Below are 19,508 nucleotides of genomic sequence, written 5' to 3'. Positions count from 1 at the left end.
ATAATAAAACAGTAATATTTCAGTCTACTACTAATGATCTAATATTCATATAGACCTAGAATTGGATTAGATCCTTCTAAGGTCCTAGATGAATTTTTAATTCAGATTTGAATTTAGATAGAGCTGTTGAAGTCTAAGTGTTGGTTTGGACAAGTCGGATCTGGGCCTCATTTTGGGCTTATAGAAGGCCAGCAAATGTTAGAAACCAGTTCTACTCCCTTGCTTCCTTCTGCCATGGGAAGGGTCGTCATGTTGATATTTGAATTCTCCGGTAACCTCGCTTTAAAATAGGTCGACCAACCTCCTGTTGGTTCTTCATTTCTCGCCGAACTTCGGACCTCCTCGCCTCCTCCCTCGTACGTGTGCATTAAAAAGCTAGAGCTCCATTAACGGTCTCTTTCACTGCCGGACCTCATTTCCGTTGTCTACAGGTACTCGTTCCTTTGATCCATCTCTAATATGTCTTATATCTGGCCATCATCTTCAAATTCTTGGCCTAACCAAGAATAAAAGAAACGGCCGAAGTAGCACATTTTTTTTCATCCATTGAAACCCCTCATTTGTCGACTAAGGTAATGAGGTTTCGAGGAATGGCAGGCGATCTCTTTTGCGTCTAGGAAATGCCGGCTTTCAGATATTGAATTCGCTAATGGAATTACCATTATTATGTTTCAGATAACCTGGTCGCAGTGAAGGGGAAATACTCAATTAAGTACAATTAGTTGAGATAATGCCTCTTTTGATTTTGATCCTCTTTCTCTTTTTGGAACTGCTGCGTAAACGGATAATTTTTTACCTGTCCAACAAGTATAATTCCGTATTTTTAACTGCAATTTTTGTGACATTTTCTTATAGATGTGGCAATTAAAGTTATTTTATCTGCTAAACATGCTCTATGACCTGTAGATAAGGATCCACCACCACAGACTGCAATTTTTTATTAAAAGAAACCCAAAATCTTAACTCTAGTTCATCGGAGAGGTCATGCATCTTTATTGCGTACAATTTCAAAGATGTTAGACTGCATAAATTGACTCCAATTAGTTTCTGAAACGTGAGATGCTCTTCTTTCTTGTCAGTTGAAAATAGTAATGGCAAAGGGAAATCAAGCTCAAAATCTTTCTCCCGATGTTGTACAACTGATTGAACAGCTTGAACGTCATTGCCTCGCTCCAGATGGATCCTTGGTCTCCAAATCCGCATACTATGACCTTCAAGCAGTATGTCAATTGCCTTTTTTGCTACTTCTTTCCTGATTTTGTGATGATTGTAAGGTTATTCTGATTTTTCTTGCAGGCCAGAGAGGAGATGTCAAGAGAGAGATTGCGCTATTTGGAAGCCATGGTAAGATCATTTATGCGATTGAGCTTCAATATATGGATTCAGAACATTTACATTTGACAACGATTTTTTTCTTTTTTTTTTTTTTTTTGGTTATCTTCTCCTAATTGTTCATCTTGCCTTTCAGGCCATTTATGGTGAAGCAATTGCAATGGTTGAAGAGTACCAGCAAGCAATGTCAGTTGGAGTTGCAGACCTTCAGGGCCTTTACCCACAGTTTGGCATGAAAGTATCTCCCCAGGTTTGCAGTTATCAGATATCCAAATCCATACACGGAAGGCCTTTCTTTTTCATTACTTTTTATGGTGTTAATTTTTATGGTAATTTGATTGCGCTACCCATAGCTACTATTTTTTATTCTGATTTTTCATTTGTTTGTTATGATCTGTGTGTATTTAGACATCCGTTGCTAGTGGGTTGCCTTGCCTTTTCTTTGTTTAATTGCATCCTATTCATGTTTCAAGTTTATGCAGTAGTGTCTGCACAGCAATCTACCTGTTGTAAGAAGTACATTGATCATTTTGATGATCCCAGGTTTATGAATCTCTCGAACAAAGATTAGTGATTGCTGAGGCTGCTCAAAAGTTGAGGTTGCCTCTGCTTTCTAAAGATGGGGAAATTCATGAGGAGGATATTGAGAAAATAAGCATTTTTTCTAGGAGCTCTTTTGATAGCACAAGCACGAGTGCAACCTTCACTTCAAGCACTAATTCCTTGAGTTCTAATAATGGCCTGGTAAATAGCAGTGGAGGTATAACAAACAATGTATACACTTCTGATGCTGCTGATCTAGGCATTGGTGGTGTACCAAACAGATTCCTTGGGATCACACCCAGTTACTTATGGCAAACTCAGTTTCAGCAGACGTCATTTGTGGTATGTTTCTAGACCTACAACTTCTTTTTTGTAGGCTATGTCATATGATGGTCAGGACTGCTTAAAATGGAAGTTCTTAGTTACTCAAAAGGTACTGGGTGCATAAAGGGCACTTCTAAGACTATGTTATTCTTGTAGGACATGGCAGAGTATCAAATATGTCTTGCCCGTGAGATTGAAGCTCGTCTAATTGCTAAATGTGACAAATTGGCTGATGCATTTGTTATAGATGATATGGGTAGGCCTAAGGAGCAAGTTGATTTAGCTAAAGGTCTCACTATAACATTAACTGTATGTCTGATGCCATTTATTCGTCTTTTTCTTCTTCTTCTTTTTTATTTTCATGTTGCAGAAAGCTATTCCATTACTCAATCCACAAGTGCTCGACTTCCTGAAAGGTTTGATTTTTTATTTTAGGGATATGCTCCTTCATCAGGAAATCCCAAATAGCAGATTGGCTTATTCCGGATTAGGTCTAGACTAAGCACCACCGAGTTTGAAGAGAAGCACAATAGATTTAATACGTGTAAAATTACTTTCAGGATTGTATGCCTTTACGTGCATATATATAATCACTGAAGGACTCTATAGTTCTCTTTGCTTGCTCCCTTGGAGTCTGTTAATATAATCCCCATTCTCTCTGTTATTAAAAAAAAGGGATTCTGTAGTTAAAACTCTTATAACTGGAAGTGACTTGTCATTAAGTAGACTATAGGCTGCTCCAAAATCCAAAAACATACCACTTCTAGTCCATCTTGGAAAGCACAGCTTCTAAACTGAAACTACCATGTGCATTGTTATTGCCCTTATTACGTTAACAAAGTGGACCTTTTACTGTGGAATGCCTGTTATTATTTTGACATCTCCTCCAGTATGTGATGAATGGTGTGACCATTCAAAAAACTGTCAAACTATATCTAGTTTGGATACTTCCGCAGTTGAGCTTCTTAATCAAATTGTTTTTGGTTATATCAATAGCTGTCATACTTCAACCATATGAGTAAAAGAAACACCCCTCCCTGTCATGTTTCTGTAGGCTATTCTTGTGTAATATTTCAGTACAATGTTTTTCTTGCCTGATCTTTTATTACGTTTCAATACAAATGTTTTTCTTGCTGTCCTCGGTATTCTTTTGCTTTTTATGTCTTTTTCCTTGTGCTCTGTCCTTAATGGCTCTCTTGAGGTTTTTGTTCTTTTTCTTGTATTTCTTCTCTCTCAGCATCTAAAAAAAAAAATAGCTGTCATTCTTGAGCATTATTTTCTGTTTGCTCTGTTCCTCTTTTTTGGTCAAGAAAGAAAGACACTCTTAACTATCTGCCTTGTTATCTAGAGTGAAATTAATTATCGAGGAGATAGAATGGGAAGAGGCAGCATTGCGGGAGGATCTGTATTCAGCAGATAGGAAGTTTGCAGAATACTATAATGTGATTAATCTCTCTTTCTCTGTCTCTCTGTCTCTGTCTGTCTCTCTCTCTCTCTCTCTCTCTCTCTCTCTTTCTCTCTCTTTCTCTTTCTCTCTCTCGATTTGCATTTTCTAATATGTAGTGGTATCATATATTATTTTTCCCTTGTTAGGTCCTAGAGCAAATACTTGGTGTACTCATTAAGCTTGTCAGGGATTTGAAGCTGCAACACCAGCATCAATATGTATGCATGCCACTTGTCTATCCAGTTTGATGGTGCAAATTTGTAAAGTTTGATATAAAGAAGAGAAATTTTATTCTATATCTCTTTCGAAGCTTTCATCATTTCTTGTCAACTAATAGGATGAATTGAGGAAGACCTGGCTATGCAAAAGATGTGAGACAATGAATGCGAAATTGAGGTTTGTTTTACTTGCTGGTTGGTATTTACGCATGAGATTTTTGGAACAAAGTTTTTTGGCACAAAGTTATTCATCATTATTAGACCTTTGTCTCAAAATGATAGAGGTCAGCTGGATGAGGTTTCCACATCTAATCTGCTTTATATGGTGTATATGACAATGAGCCTTGAAACTGTTAAAAATAATTAAATAAATGAAATAAAAACTTGCCTCTGTAGCTATCTTCTAATGGTTTAAGATATATGCGAACTTTGATTTCAGGGTGATGGAACATCTTCTCCTTCGTGACACTTATACCCAAGATTCAATACCTGCTCTCCATAAAATCCGGTATCATATCCAGAGTTTAGGTATCAGTTTTGAGAATTGACTTGATTTAATGATTTGAAACCAACTATGATACTCTTTCCAGGAAGTATCTTGTGGAGGCTACTGAAGAAGCATCCATTGCTTACAGTAAAGCGGTAGAATCACTAAACTTGTATCTCTATTTCATAGTGTCAAAGTTGATATTGTTGTCTTAGGTTGTTGGCATTCATTCACAAGTAAAAGTGACTAACGGTATTTTTTAGAGTTTTATGCTTCTGCTGCATGTACAAAGACTAATGAATTTGTCTGGACATCAATCAGCCATGAGATTATGTGATTAGATATCGCTCATCACCTCCAATATTTACCCATTTTTTACACATTGTAGTTTGAAAAAATAATATTACTTTGTTCTTTTTGGTATGAAGGTTCACAAATCCGTTACAGAAACAAGTAATGTTTGTTTAGTGGAAACTAGAGCTTCTTGAAATGACAACCTTCTATAGAATTTCAAATATCTGTTGTATTCCTTGAAATTAAGTTTGTATGCTGAGGTGAATTTTTTCATTTTGAAGACAGTTCCTAACAAAACTACTCCAAGAAAAGGTTGATACTTTGAAGTGCATATTTTTTTTTCTTAATTGTTGATCTCATCTTGGAATAGGCAACACGTCTTCGTGAATACCAAGGAGTTGATCCACACTTTGATACAATTGCTAGGCAGTATCAGGATATTGTAAAGGTGCCTTTATTTGCCCTGCTCCCCCTCCTTGTTGCTATTAACAAGGACTGCAAATTGATGCCACTATATTAAATCTATTCTGCAGGAACTAGAGAGCATGCAATGGACAATTCACCAAGTTGAAATGGATTTGAAGCGCTCGTTGGAGCACTCAGCTGCATGAATCTAATCGTATGCATCTACCGGCTTAAGCCCAATTCTCAAGGCATGTTTATGAGATTGATGGATTAATTTGACTCTTGTTGGTACTGTAGTTCCATTGCTTCATCTGGGTATTCGTGTTGTATATGACTCCAATTTTTTTTTTACCAGAATTGCCACTGAAGCTCAAAGAAGATAAGATTATATACTCCTTTTCTCATTGGCCCTGGCCACATTTGAATTATTGCAAAGGATAGAACATGATTTTGTCTCTTGTAAAATTCTCTCGTCTTTAGACTTGAAAAGGGTAATGACCTTTCTCTTGTAAAGGACTGAAAAGATTAGTTGAATTGTTAATAGTTTCATCCTTAGGTAGTTAATTTGTCTTATTATTGGCTCTAGAATCGAGTGGACCCTAAGAAAGTTGAATAATTATAAGTTTTATTGTTTTTATATTCTTCTATCATTCCATGCTTAAACCGTTTCAGTTTGTTAAGAAAGATACTGTTTGAAAAAAAAAAAAAGATAATGCCATGTGAAATAACTATATATATATATATATGTGTGTGTGAATTTAAATTATAGTAAACAAATAACTATAACTTGCAAAATATAAATACGTAGTTGGAAGTCCAATGTGCTATTAAAAACTAAATGAAGTTGTGTTAGTGTAACTTCATAAGTCATTATGGGTAGGTGTATCTAGGGCATAGGTCTAGGCTAGATTGCCTATTGTGCTATTGTAGATCCCTTTGTTTAGTCTAGGTTGGAAGCCCAATGTGTTATTAAAAATTAAATAACTTGTTGTTGTGGTCAATTGAGTGGCATTAGTACTTGTACTAGTATTGCAATTGGAGCTAGAGGTAATTTTTGTTGAGGTTGCAGGACAACCCAACATAGTGGGACTCCAAAGTGCAAAAACACTTTTGTGAGTGTAATAAAGATTCATAAAAATACTTTAAACCACTATACATCTTGTGTCCACTTTGATTTTTATTGCTTCCAGACTTAATTTGATTTTATGTGCATATGGCTTCATTGTAAAATCTCACTTACACATAATTACACACATACGATTAAGTTAAAAATAAATTATATTAAGATAAAAAATTTAACAAACCTATTCACTCCCCTCTATGTTTGTTCCTCATAGGACCTAACATAAAATGTTTTGCGGTTCCGCTACTTGAAATGAATGGATCATTTCAAAGGAGGCCCTAGCGGGGTCCCCTCCCTTGCACCGTATTAAGAAGCCCACAACCCCTTCTCCAATGTGCTTCTCCATAGAACACGAATTTGAATAATAGAATCTATAGTTTTGTATTTAAATTAAAATTTAAAAATATAATAACTAATTTACCTTCCAATTTTATGGAATTTGTCGGTTGTATTTAGAAGACTTTTAACATGTTGCATTTGTAAATATGGCATATAATAAGGCCATACTTGAAATTTATCCTATAAAAATAGGAATATTTTTATTTATGACTTTTTTAGTTATGGGAGGGATATATATATATATATATATATATATATATATAAAATGCTTATACTAAAAAAATTATGTTTATATAATTGTATATACAATTTCAAAAGCTAAGACCATATGTTTATCTTATTTTACCCTAACATGAAACATACATTCATGTTATTTTCTCTATGAACTGGGTTACTTAAAAGAGTATTTTTTAAGCTAAGTTTCCTAGTGTAGACCAGGGTTGAAGTTGCTCCCAATAGCAACATTGTGGTCACACACATTTCTAATGTCACGATTTTGTTATAACTCGTAAATGGGGCTTTTGGGGCAAAAAAATCATTTGCAATAGTCTCACGTGTCATGCAACGAATTACAAGGAAAGATGTATGATCGTTGTGTTTGACTAATTTTCACTCATCACAAATATACTTTTTCTCCTCTCATTGTTAGCTCTCTATCCTTGTGTGGCAATTTTGGTTGCCAAAAAACTAGGGACAAGAGAAACAAGAAACCTTTAGAAAGGAGTCTCTCTCCTCCTGACTTGTTTGTAAATAAAAAATTGATTATTAGATAATTATAAATAGGAAAGAGGTAAATTTATAAGATCTTATCTTCTCCATATTTTTTCTCTTACAATTTTTAACAATATTTATGCAAGATTTATGAGTGATATCAAAATTTATGATTAGTGAATAACTTTTAACAGAGATGGGAACAATGAAATCTCACATTTAAAAAAATCAATCATAACAATTCTATAAACAATACAATGTGTACTAGGGAGAATATATATGCTCAAGATTCTTTCTTTACTTAATTGTTTATTGATCATAAAAAATATAAACATGCCCCCATTCATTTGGTTGGATATATGAACTATTATATATTATGGTTTAAGGAAGACTCCACAACTCCTTATAATTGAATCACCAATAATTGAGTTTTATAGGTTTCTTTGTTTAGTTCATGTTTGAAGAAAACACTTTTGCAATTCTACTATTGGAAATGAACAAATCATTACAGAGGAAGCGTTGGAGGGGCTCCCTTCCTTTAAGATTCAATGGCTACATGTAGCTATGGAGGGCATGTTTTAGCTCAAACGTAACGAAGAAGCACATCTACAATCAAAGTTGTATGTACACCCAAAATTCAAATTGATTGCCCACAAACAAATTCGTGAGGCAAGTGTTGTTGTCTGGACCAGAGTTCTGATTGATGATCTTCTGCTTGTGCATGATCACGGGAGTGTTTTGATGTTGTGAACGTTGTATTATCCTTGATACATTAGATTCAACAAAGATCAGATAGATCTTTTTTTCCCCCAAATTTCAACAACTTTTTCATTTACTGCAACAAAAGAGTTCATTTTTTATGATGGCTCTATTATGTTTAATTATTTATTTCTAGTTTTATGGTTGAATTACTCCAGGAAGAACCCATTAAAAGGAATTGGATAGATTCATTTCAATTGGTTCGGATGAAAATTTAAGAATCAAAGAGTTCAAATTAATAAAAATAAATCCAACGAAATAAAAATGCTTCGTATACATAACTCTTTACATAACAACTTCACACATCACCAAAATTATGAAAAAGAGAAGCAGAATGTAGAGTAAGAGATGACGAGAATTTGTATGCTCTCTCTCCCTCTCAACTAGCCTATTTATATGCTTTGTGATTAGGAGTTGGAGTAAGCATCTTTCTTTTGTATCCAAATCAGTTTCAGATTCTGAAAAATACACGACAAGATATCAAAATACCACAATATGCTCTTACATGGATCGCTTATACATCTTATTTGGGACTGGGAAAGAAGACAACAAAAAAAGAAAAACCTGTTTGGAGATATCAAACTTAACCAAATGACAAACAGAAACTAACACCGAACGAATCTTATCAATCTCCTCTTTAATCAACTATTAATCACTTAGAGATTTGCTTCATTTGCCGCCAACTACTTTACCACTTGATCAGGAGTTTTATTGAATGCGTTTGTTAAGCAGGCTAGGGTTGGTGCTTTTCTTCGTTGCATGTTTAAGGGTGTTTGTAAATTGTTCTTGTAGACATTTGAAGACGATCAACTTGTCTTGTTTTCCTTTCTTTCTTTTCTTTGTAATCTTTTCCTTCTTTCTTTTCTTTGTACTCTTTTCCTTCTTTCTTTTCAAAGATTTTTACTTCTTGTTTTTTCTTGTATCTAAGGTTATTTATTGTACAAAGGGCTTGAATTCGCTTGATTTACATGGGAATTTCAAAAGATTTGGAGATTAATAAATTAAAGTGGCAATAACTCGATGCATTTGCTCCTTTTATTCCATTTTTTTCTCTTATCTCTCTGTTTTCTAGCTTGGTTGAGTTCAACTTATTTTGCTATCTTTACTAACTTGGGTGTTTTTTTACGGTGTAGGGACAAACATAAGTGGAAACTAAATTTGTTTTACAATGTATATAGTATTTGTTGAGTGATATTATGTACCACGTGTTTTCTATATAATGTATATAATATTCTTTGAATGATATTATGTAACATTTAGTATTTTCCAATTAAAAAGGTTGTATCACATTTTGAAATTCATAGAATATGTTTTGCTTATATGAATCCTTGGGTTTCTTTTCTATATAGCCCTTATTGTGGTTATTATCGGGCAGTTCTTTTTATTTTTTAGTCATAAAGAAAAAAAAAATTGTTTGTGTTTAGACAAATGGAGTCATAAGCTTGTTATGTTGCATAGCGAGATGATTGAGCATATTATTAGTAGTAACCTTTTACGTTTTTTTACTGCTTAAAATTCATAGAATATGTTTTCCTCATATGAATTATTAGGTTTCTTTTATATATAACCCTTATTGTGGTTATTATTGGAAAATTCTTTATTTTTTAGTCATTAAGAAAAAAAAAAGTTGTGTTTGTTTTTAAGCAAATGGAGTCATAAACCTGTTTTGTTTTTTCCTTTTAAGGCTTAAACTTAGCCATCCTTATGTCGAATCAACCGATCATAACCAAGAAAATATTAGCTTTCCCTGCAACATCAAATAAAAAACGAAACCACAATCACTTTATCCATTCTAGAAACATATGAGATAACGTAAACCAACAGAAATTGCACCTCAGTCACACATGCGCAAGGGCCAACTCCGTCCACGAGCGACAGACCCCTACCTTTTAAATATTGGGGTTTTTGAAAGAGAAAATGCCTAATTCCGACGGCGATGACCGAGCACGAGCGGCACCAGGCAGCTCGTCCACTAGAATTCTATCCATAATAGGGATGTTGGGTATACGATTAAAGTCCCACATTGGTTAGAAGTGGAGAGGATCTTGGATATATAAGTGTGGACACTATCTCCATTGGTATGAGGTCTTTTGGGGGTAAAGCTCAAGAGAAAATCCATGAGGGCTTAGGCCCAAAGTGGACAATATCGTACCAATGTGGAGATAAGTGGTGTCAATAGTCCTTTCAAATGGTATCAGAACTATGCCCCGGAGTTAGCCATGGTAGATGAATCCTCTGAATGCTAAACGAAGGTGGCAGGCCTTGAATTAGATCGCAAAGGGATCCGTGGATGTTCTCTATTGTAGAGGTGGTGTGCTCTGAATTCTTCATGGACGTGTCTTGGTACCAACACGGTGAAGAGGAGTTGATCTGGATAGAGCAAGTTCTCTAGATAGGCGATACTCCATGTAAGGCGTGTGCTTCCAACGCATTGGAATGGAGAATCTAGGTTGGTAGAGGGTGGACAGATGGATGATTGTTTTAGGGGAGGCTCGGTGGTCCTTTGTTCAAGGGGAGGATTGTTGGGTATACAACCAAAGTCCCACATTGGTTAGAAGTGGAGAAGATTTTGGATATATAAGTGTGGATACTATCTCTATTAGTATGAGGCCTTTTGGGGGTAAAGCCCAAGAGCAAATCCATGAGGGCTTATGCCTAAAGTGGACAATATCATACCAATGTAGAGATAAATGGTGTCCATAGTCCTTTCACAGGGACTTTCTCTTCGGCAATTTCCACCGGTAACTTGTGCAATGGTGACGATCTTGACGGAGGAGTCACACCGTTCCAATGGGCAAAAACGGGGAAGAAATAGAAGCTAGCTACGACAGTACTCGACGGAAGTAGAGGGTAACCTGACACGAGAGAAGCGGAGGTGTGCCTGGTCCACATCGAGAGTGTCCAAGGAGGGGGAGATGTCACGCACGCATTGAATGCAGGAGTGAGGAAGGTAGTATTGACGGCGTGTGCTGATGTGTAGACCTGTTCAGTGAATTATACATAGAGTTGTTGCTGTTGGCACCGTTGCTAATTTTTTTCTCCATAAATGGAATCTAAAAAATCTATTAGAAAAAATAAAATTACAAGAAATGGTGGGGTTTTTATTATTTAGAGAATTAAAAAAATAAATTTGATTTAAAAGATATGTTTTTTTAACGAGCACGTTCCGGCAGCCAGCATAAACTAATCTTAAATTAGGAATAGGTCGAGAAAAAGAAAAAAATTTCCTATTACGTAGAGATTTGGATTTAGGAATTGCTCGAGAAAAAGAGAAATGTTTCCTCTTCCTACTCGGATTTGGATTTGGATTTGAATCTGGATTTAGGACTTGCTCAAGCAGTGTTTCCTCTTCCTACTCGGATTTGGATTTGGATTTGAATTTAGATCGTAAAGTGGCAATGTTTCCTCTTCCTACTCGGATTTGGATTCGGATTTTAATTTAGATCGTAAAGTGGCAATGTTTCCTCTTCCAAATCCGAGTAGGAAGAGGAAACATTGCCACTTTACGATATTCTATTATACATAAATGATAAAACCAACACTTGTTCGTTCCAAATATTATCATCTCTGTTGCACTCTCGTCCTCCCTCACTCTCTGTAATTCTTCTTCTTTGCTTATGACCTATCTTTCTTTCATGGCTTCCCTGATTCGCGTAGTCGCCAATCACATCTCCATTGTTCCCACCACTTCAATTACCCGCAACAACGCCATGATCTTCTTCCTTCATCATACACGTTCCCTTGACGGCTCCTTGCCCACTGTTGCTCACCAACTCGACACCCTCAGAGTAGACAGGTTCTTCTATTTGAACCGTGAGATTCTGTCTTCTCCGGACAACAAGTACTTTCGGTTCATCTTCGGCATTCTTACCGCGTTCAACTTCTACCCCGACGCATACTGCGACCTTCTTGGGCGACTTCTCTTTTTGTGCCAAAACCTCGTGGAATGGACGAACGACATTGATATAGTGGTGCAGGAGAGGATTGTTGTGTAGGATCACTTACGGAAATGACTCCGTATCAGAGAGGTGACTCTGATACCACATGTAGGATGACTTTAAATAGAATTTCGAAACCATATATGAAATTCATAAACTGAAATCGTACCTCCTGACATGGCGTCAACTTCCAGCGAATAGAGCTTCTCGGTTGTCTATTGTAGAGTTTCGTTGATGGCAACGTTCAAGCATACCTCTGCTAGACTAGACCCCTTTTATAGCCTCCTCTCCATCAAAGGAGACCGCCAAACCGACGGGAAATCGTAAGGTTGTAACCGGCAACCACCATCAATGGAAAATCGTCCGACAAATGGGTCATTTAAGTGACAGATCGTGAACCGTCTTACATGTTGCAGCGGTGCTGAGGGTGAGTCATGATCAACCATCAAATTCTTCTTTCTTGGTGGAAGCTTTCCTCGAGATCTTGAGATAAAGGGAGACGGTGAGGCGGGTGAGGGAGAGATTTGCCCCGTTTGCATGGATGACTTGAGAGGAACCAAGGTGGTGGTAGAGCTACCATGCTTGCACCTCCTTCACAGAGACTACGTCTCTGCATCATTCAAAAGGAGTCCCACTTGCCTTCTTTGCAGATGCAATATTCCTCAAACTTGTTCTTGATTTATTATTAATAGTTTTTTGGTTATAGCTAATGGATTCTATTCATGCTCTACAACCATGCTCTGTTGTAAACATAACGATAATTCAATATTGTAGATAAAGATTCTCCTTCTCGAGTTCATTCTCTTTTATTTATTTATTTTCTGTTTCTCTGTTAATTTGATTTATCTATTATTATATCATTTCGACAAAAAAAAATTTCAATTCACACAAGATCCTCCGATTCAATCCTTGGTAAATTTCACTTGGTTAAACATGAGATTCCACAAAATTAATATATCAAACCCGATAACATTTCCAAACAATCTCTGCTACTCAAATAACAACTTCCAACTAGGTTAATCAGGGAATATATCCCAACATCCATCTCACTCGAACTTAGAACTCAGCCAACAACCTTTCTGGAGTTCCACACACAGTAAGAAGCCACTTGAAACCAAGCGCACATAGATTTACCAAAATCAAGCCGATCGGCCTTCCACATTCTCATTTGCTAAAGCAACATTAGATTTCCTTAGAAAAAAATACCTTTCAAACCAGCAAAAATACTTGACTAGACAGAAAAAATTCCAAATGCTCTCAGATTGAAGCACCAGATTCGTAAAATAGGAAAGCGCGAGAATGTACATTACCCTACCTGATTTCACATCCCATAATGCTTACAAAACAAGGAAAATCAAGGAATCCTAGTCCAGAAGTTTCGACATCACAGGGAGAAGCTAGGATGAGGGTTGTACTGTGGATTTTAGCTCGAAAAAGCAGTAAAACTGGAAATTTCTCCAAGGAAGGATGTGTCGGAAAGGAAAAAAAATGGTTTTGTTTGTGAGAGGATTTAAAAAAAGGGACGTTCCGCCAAATCTTCCGATTTCCGCTAGTAAAACAGATTTTTTGGAAATTGACTAACTGCCCTTGAGAGCTCACAAAAACTATTTTTTTCATACTATTCTCATTTTCTCTTTTGAGGATTTTTTTTTCAAATGGCCCCACATCTAGAAAAGATCCTAACCATTGAATTGATCCAAAGTGGGTTTGTTGTTAGGGCCATTATAATGTAACAAAGACCTCCAACTAATAAATTAGGAAATATGTCATTATTATTTGTTGGTAAATCATCCCCTCATATGCTTTTAGCTTATGGTTTTCCTATGCATGTGGATTATTTTTGTCTATTTTCACTATTTATTCTTCATCCATTTTTTTTTTTTTTGACCTTCATCCAAGCAATTTATGAAAATGCAATAACATTTACCCACTTTTCTTCAAAACTATGAAAACCCTTATCCCCCCCTTTCAATACTTGGAAAATAGTCTTAGTAATTATAATTTTCAAACATGTATATTTTAATCATTTTAAATTAAATCATAGATGTAATTTAAGGGTAAATAATCAAGTATATTTTTTCCAAATATCTAAGTTAGAAGTGAGCTCGACAAGATGTCTTACCCTTTTAATAAAAAAAATATTATATAATAATACATTTAAAATATCAAAATATTATCGAGTAATTGACTATCTAATATAACTCACTATTCCTTTCAATACTTGGAAAATAACTCCTCTTGTTTTGATAATTATACTTTTTAACACTCAAAATTTATTATTTCAACTTAAACTCATAGAAACTCATTATTCTTTTCAATACTAGAAAATTAGCTCTTTCAACTCCAATAATTATAAATTTCAATACTCAAATTTTATTATTTTAAGTTAAACTCATAGAAGTAATTTACAGGGTAAATAATTTAACCAATTTTTTACTTATATTTCAGCCATACGTGGGCATCGAATTTTCAAAGAAGGCAAAATGTCTCACTCTTTTTTATAAAAATAATATCTTATATCATATGACATTAGAAAAAACAAGAACACTTGTTACCAATCAATTGAACTCTTAAGGTTCAATATATTGATATCCACGTACTCAAAATCATTATATTTTATATAATAAAATGCGAGCTGAAAGTATTATTAGATTAATAACATGTATTGTATTGAGTGAAAGTAAATCTTCCACTAGGATAATCACAAATCACAACAAAGAGAGAATCAAGATTGCACCTAAAAGGTTTTTCTATAACTTCAATCAATATTTTTAGACAAAAATTACCAACGGTAAAAATAATATTACTTTTTTTCAAGACAAGGGTAGTTAATCGCGGGTTCGAATCTCCGACATGGCTTGTCTCCTCTTAGCAACAATGTGTGGGTTCCAAATTGGTTATTAAATTAGTCAAATCGGTCCAAATGTCTTGTTATTAAATTAGTCAAATTAGTCCAAATGTCTTGTTATTAAATAAAAAAATTGACAGTGCAAATGATAGAAGGTGAATGTAGCAAATTGGCAAGGCCAAGATAAACATCTTATTATCGCATGCAACGCAAATTGAAGAATACAAAATGCTCAAGCAACTCGACAAAATGTGAAACATAGAGTGCATTTTGGGAAAAATATGAAAGGCTAATTCCCATAAGCGTCTCGAAAAAATCATAAACCTTCCATGAATGCAACAAAAATATAAAAAAAAAATTAACAAAAAATTGAAATGAAACAAAGTAAATGTAATCGTAGCCAAATATGATCTAACATTAGAAGATGTGATGTTGGGTCCAAAACCATCCCAAAATGACTAGCTGCCTTAAAAAACCTCTTTTCCAATTATTTAACTCAAGATGTTTGATCTCACTAATCCATGTGGGACAATTCCTTAACACTCCCCATCATGTATAGGCACGTGGATAATTTGGGTGGAGGCTCATATATGAGTACTTACTTTGATACCATGTTAAGTTGGGTCCAAGGCATATCCCAAAATGACTAGCCACCTTAAGAAACCTTATTTTCATCTAATTATCCACTTATAGAGTCACAAAAGAGGGTCTGCACGTGGGGGAGAGTGTTAAGGAATAGTGCCATATGGATTAGTGAGATCAAAGATCTTTAGTTTATTAGTTGGGAAAGAGGTTTCTGAAGGTGTTTAGTCATTTTGGGATTGGCCTTGGAGCCAACTTAACATGGTATCAGAGTAAGTACTCGTATGTGGGTCTCCACCCAAATTATCTACATACCTACACGTGAGGGGGAGTGTTAAGGAATAGTAAATAAGCTTGTTATTGGTGTAAAAAAAACATTATGTTTTATCTTTCTTTCGGTCTATGGATTAAGCTCCCATGGCCGATTCATATACAATTTCTTTGTACGTATGTGCTTATGTTTTTGTTTTTTTGTAGTCTTTTGCAGGTTTAATCTTTACCATATTGGTCTAACTTTAGTGGACATTTTTTGGGAATACTATCCTAAGGATCTGTTTGGAACCCACAAAAAAGAAAAGAAAAGAAATAAAAAGGGAGAAAAAGTTATTTTCTATTGTTTGGCAGTAGAAAATCATTGAGAGAAAAGAAAATAAGAGAGAGAATCACTTTCTTTCTTAGTTAATAAATTTTTTCTCACAAACTGATGGAATTTGGGGAGAAAATAAAAGAAATAGAAACTTGAGAGAAAATTTTAATCATCAAAATTTTAAAATATTACTAATTTTCTTTTCCTTTTCAGTTTCCACATGTATCCAAACAAGAAAATCTACATTTTTCTTTCATTTTTTATGGGTATCCAAACAAGAGAAAAGAAACCTTTGTTTTTCTTTTCTCTCTATTTTCTATGTTCCAAACACAACCATAATCTTTTGTGTTATTAGTGAAAAATGAAAAATAAACAATCACAAATACCTATCAACCACAAGCACATAACATATAAGAGAGAGAAAAAATGAAACGTTTTAATTAAGTTATTATGTCATTTGACTTGAATAGAATGAATAAATCACGAAAAAAGGTAATTACCTTGTGGAATTCAGTTATAGATTGGAATCCTATTTCATATACTACACCAATTGATTAAGTCTAGTAGCTTGAGATTAAATCTAGTCAACTTTTTTATAGTACAAATTACATGTAAATTCCAGCATAAGAGTTGTTGAATATGCACTTCTATATCACAACCAAGGTTTCTCTTCATTCGATCCAACTATTAAGGCCAGTAATTTTACTTGGTCATCCATTATGTTATTTTACCGATTCATTTTTAAACAGATTTTAATGAAAATATTTACTTACATAAAGACTTTTATCTATTTACCCTATGTCATTTATTAAATGGAATAGATATGGATCAAGGCCTTTTTACACTTGATGATCAGTTTTATAATTTTTGATAATCTCTTCATTTGGAAGTGTATAAGAAAATATCTCCTTATTTAAAGGTTAATAAAAGATAAATAATATTTAGTTAAAGTAAATTTAATTAATAATTTATGATATTTTAGCATTATTTTAATTAGTTTAATACTCATTTCATGAATACATTTTAAATCTACCAGTGCATGTAAACCCTGGCCTGTCTACATATCTTAACCAGTCTAATGAAAAATGAAATATGAATATCCAACTTTGAACGATCATTCAATGGTGGGGGTGATAAAACAGATAAAACAGAATGCTAATGGACGTTGAAGCAGAGGATAAAATTTCAATAATGTATTGATAAAACAAGCAGTCTATATAAATAGACTAATACATAATTGTAAGCAACTAAAAATAAACACGACATGACAGACACGATCCAACGTGCAAAACCAACTTTTAACAATGTAAAATGAAACTAACATTCCTAAAGACTAGGACAACAGAAATAACATTCAGTTTAATAAGAGTCAAATTTTGAAGCGCCATCCCTCAAATTGACTCATTTGAGATGCAAACACCAAGTAGCTTCCTAAGCTTCTGAAATGCATGAAACTTGAGAGGCTTGGTTAGAATATCAGTAATCCAGTCTTCACTTTTGCGGAAAATAAGATTAATGACTCCATCATTTGTGAGATCCCTCAAGAAATGATACTCCACATTTATATATTTGCTTCAACCATGTAAAAATGGATTTCTTGAAAGCTTTATTGCTGAATTGTTGTCACAATAAATCTGAGTAGGTCCATCCTTCTTAAAATGCAGCTCTTTAAGGATTTTCTTTAGCCAAATAGCTTGACAAGCACAAGCTGTTGCAGCAACAAATTCAGCTTCAGTGGATGATAATGTGACTATTGGTTGTTTCTTTGATGACCATGAAACAACTCCTGTCACCATCATGAAAACATACCCAGATGTGCTTTTTCGATCATCTGAATCTCCTGCATAATCACTATCTATAAAGCCAACCATATTTGACTTTTCTCCTTTCTTGTAGAACAACCCAAACTCCTTAGTACCTTGCAAGTAACGGAAAATTCTTTTTGCAGCTACTAGATGAATCTCTGTAGGACATTCCATGTACCTGCTAATCATACTTACAACATGCATTATTTTTTTGGCATAGAAGTGGTGCAGTCTTCTACTGGAATTTTCATTTCTCACATGAATATAACTCACTTGAATTTGTAAATTTTTGTGAGAATTATGGAATCAGGAGACAACTTACAACAGCTTATACACCCCAACAAAATGGTGTATACGAGAGGAAGAATCTGACTATTATAAATATGGTGCAAAACCAAATTTTAACAATGTAAACTGAAACTAACATTCCTAAAGACTGGGATAACTAGTCTTAATTTAGTAAATAATTATTTACTCAACAATAAGAAAGTATTGGAACTTGTTCATTCCGACATTTGTAGGCCAATAACACCACATTCTAATGAAAGTAATGATATATCTTTTACCTCCATTAGAATGTGGTGTTATTGGCCCACAAATGTCGGAATGAACAAGCTCCAATGCTTTCTTCGCTTTCCAAGATTTTCTTTGTGGAAATTGATTATAGTGTTGTTTGCTAACAACACATTCTTCACAAACTTGAGAAGAGACTATAATTTGAAGAAGTCCCGTCACCATGTTCTTTTGTTGTAGTGTTTTCAATTTGCCAAAATTCAGATGCCTATAGCGAAAGTGCCATAGACAAGCCTCATCTTTTAATTTTGCTGAGAAGAACGAATGAGCTGTGTTGTGGAGATAAAGTGGGAACATATGATTCGCTATCATATTAACTTGAGCAATTAAGCCAAACTTTACATCTCGAATTCGATATACTCCATCTTTGATAGCAATCTCGTATCCTTTTTCTTGTAACTAACCCACATTAAGTAAGTTGGTCTTTAAATCTGGCACAAAAAGAACATTAGTGATAGTGTGAGTGAAATTTCCTTTCGGTTTGGATTGTTACCTTTCATTTTCCCATAACAGAGATTGTGGAGTTGTCACAAAACTTAATAGAGTTGCAAAAGGATTCATCTAAGTCAGAAAATGCCTCCTTTTCTCCACACATGTGGTTGCTGCTGCCAGTGTCTAAATACCACATGTTGTGTCGAGTTTCATCCTTCACATGACACACCATCAAAAGAGACACATTTTCTTCCGTTTCTGCAAAGTTAGTTTGATCTCCACATTGTTTATTCAAATCAATTTGACATTTTGATTTATAATGGTCATACCTATGACATCTGAAACATTCAACATTGGACTTGTCTGCTGATTTTGATCTATAAGTTGTTGATTGGTGGCCTCCATGTCCTCTGCTTCTCCCTTAAAACTGACTCTCTTGTTGATGATGATTTTGTTATTGGTGCCCACGATCATTGTTGTTTCTGCCTCTTCTACCTTGACCTCTGCCTCTTCCTCGTCCTCTATCAACTCTACTAGGTGTAAAGTGTTTTTCTAATAAAGAATTCAATACTTGTTCTTCTTTGTTCTATTGGTTAAGTTTTTGCTCATGAACCAACAAAGAACCTTGTAATTCATCAATTGATAATAGATCAACATCATTAGCTTCTTTTATAACACAAACAATAAAATTAAATTTTGGTGTCAAGGATCGAAAAATCTTCTCAACAATAAGAACATCCTTTGTCTTGTTGCCATGGATCC

General features: G+C 34.7%; 1 protein-coding gene across 4 annotated transcripts; it reads left to right on the top strand.

The window, feature by feature from the left end:
* Window positions 1-246: 246 nt before the first annotated feature.
* Window positions 247-5,515, top strand: LOC137940473 (AUGMIN subunit 4-like). Of its 4 annotated transcripts, XM_068785557.1 has the most exons (15): window positions 247-431; window positions 1,080-1,220; window positions 1,297-1,344; window positions 1,469-1,582; window positions 1,876-2,217; window positions 2,356-2,455; window positions 2,570-2,615; window positions 3,548-3,641; window positions 3,793-3,864; window positions 3,984-4,042; window positions 4,304-4,372; window positions 4,455-4,506; window positions 5,016-5,093; window positions 5,179-5,298; window positions 5,406-5,515. In XM_068785557.1, exons 2-14 carry the CDS (start codon window positions 1,092-1,094, stop codon window positions 5,254-5,256), a joined length of 1,281 nt encoding a protein of 426 aa, XP_068641658.1. In that variant the 5' UTR covers window positions 247-431; window positions 1,080-1,091; the 3' UTR covers window positions 5,257-5,298; window positions 5,406-5,515. The 4 variants fall into 4 exon arrangements, with proteins under 4 accessions (XP_068641658.1, XP_068641655.1, XP_068641657.1 ...); XM_068785554.1 differs by having other exon boundaries at window positions 5,179-5,515; XM_068785556.1 differs by lacking the exon at window positions 247-431 and adding an exon at window positions 673-721 and having other exon boundaries at window positions 5,179-5,515.
* The last annotated feature ends 13,993 nt before the right edge of the window (window positions 5,516-19,508 follow it).

Source organism: Aristolochia californica, unplaced genomic scaffold (assembly GCF_029961685.1).
Source record: "Aristolochia californica isolate CCGP_79_NKW_82.1479 unplaced genomic scaffold, dmAriCali1.0.hap1 SCAF_9, whole genome shotgun sequence".
NCBI classification, from domain to species: Eukaryota; Viridiplantae; Streptophyta; class Magnoliopsida; order Piperales; family Aristolochiaceae; genus Aristolochia; species Aristolochia californica.
The sequence above is the reverse complement of the archived record's forward strand: the minus strand, read 5'-3'. Positions and strand labels throughout refer to the sequence as shown.

Excerpts from the sequence above, each read along its gene's own strand:
- LOC137940473 (XM_068785557.1), top strand. The coding sequence starts at position 1,092 with ATGGCAAAGGGAAATCAAGCTCAAAATCTTTCTCCCGATGTTGTACAA. Across the intron at positions 1,221-1,296 it reads CATACTATGACCTTCAAGCA|GCCAGAGAGGAGATGTCAAG; the intron begins GTATGTCAATTG and ends TTTTTCTTGCAG. Across the intron at positions 3,865-3,983 it reads TGCAACACCAGCATCAATAT|GATGAATTGAGGAAGACCTG; the intron begins GTATGCATGCCA and ends GTCAACTAATAG.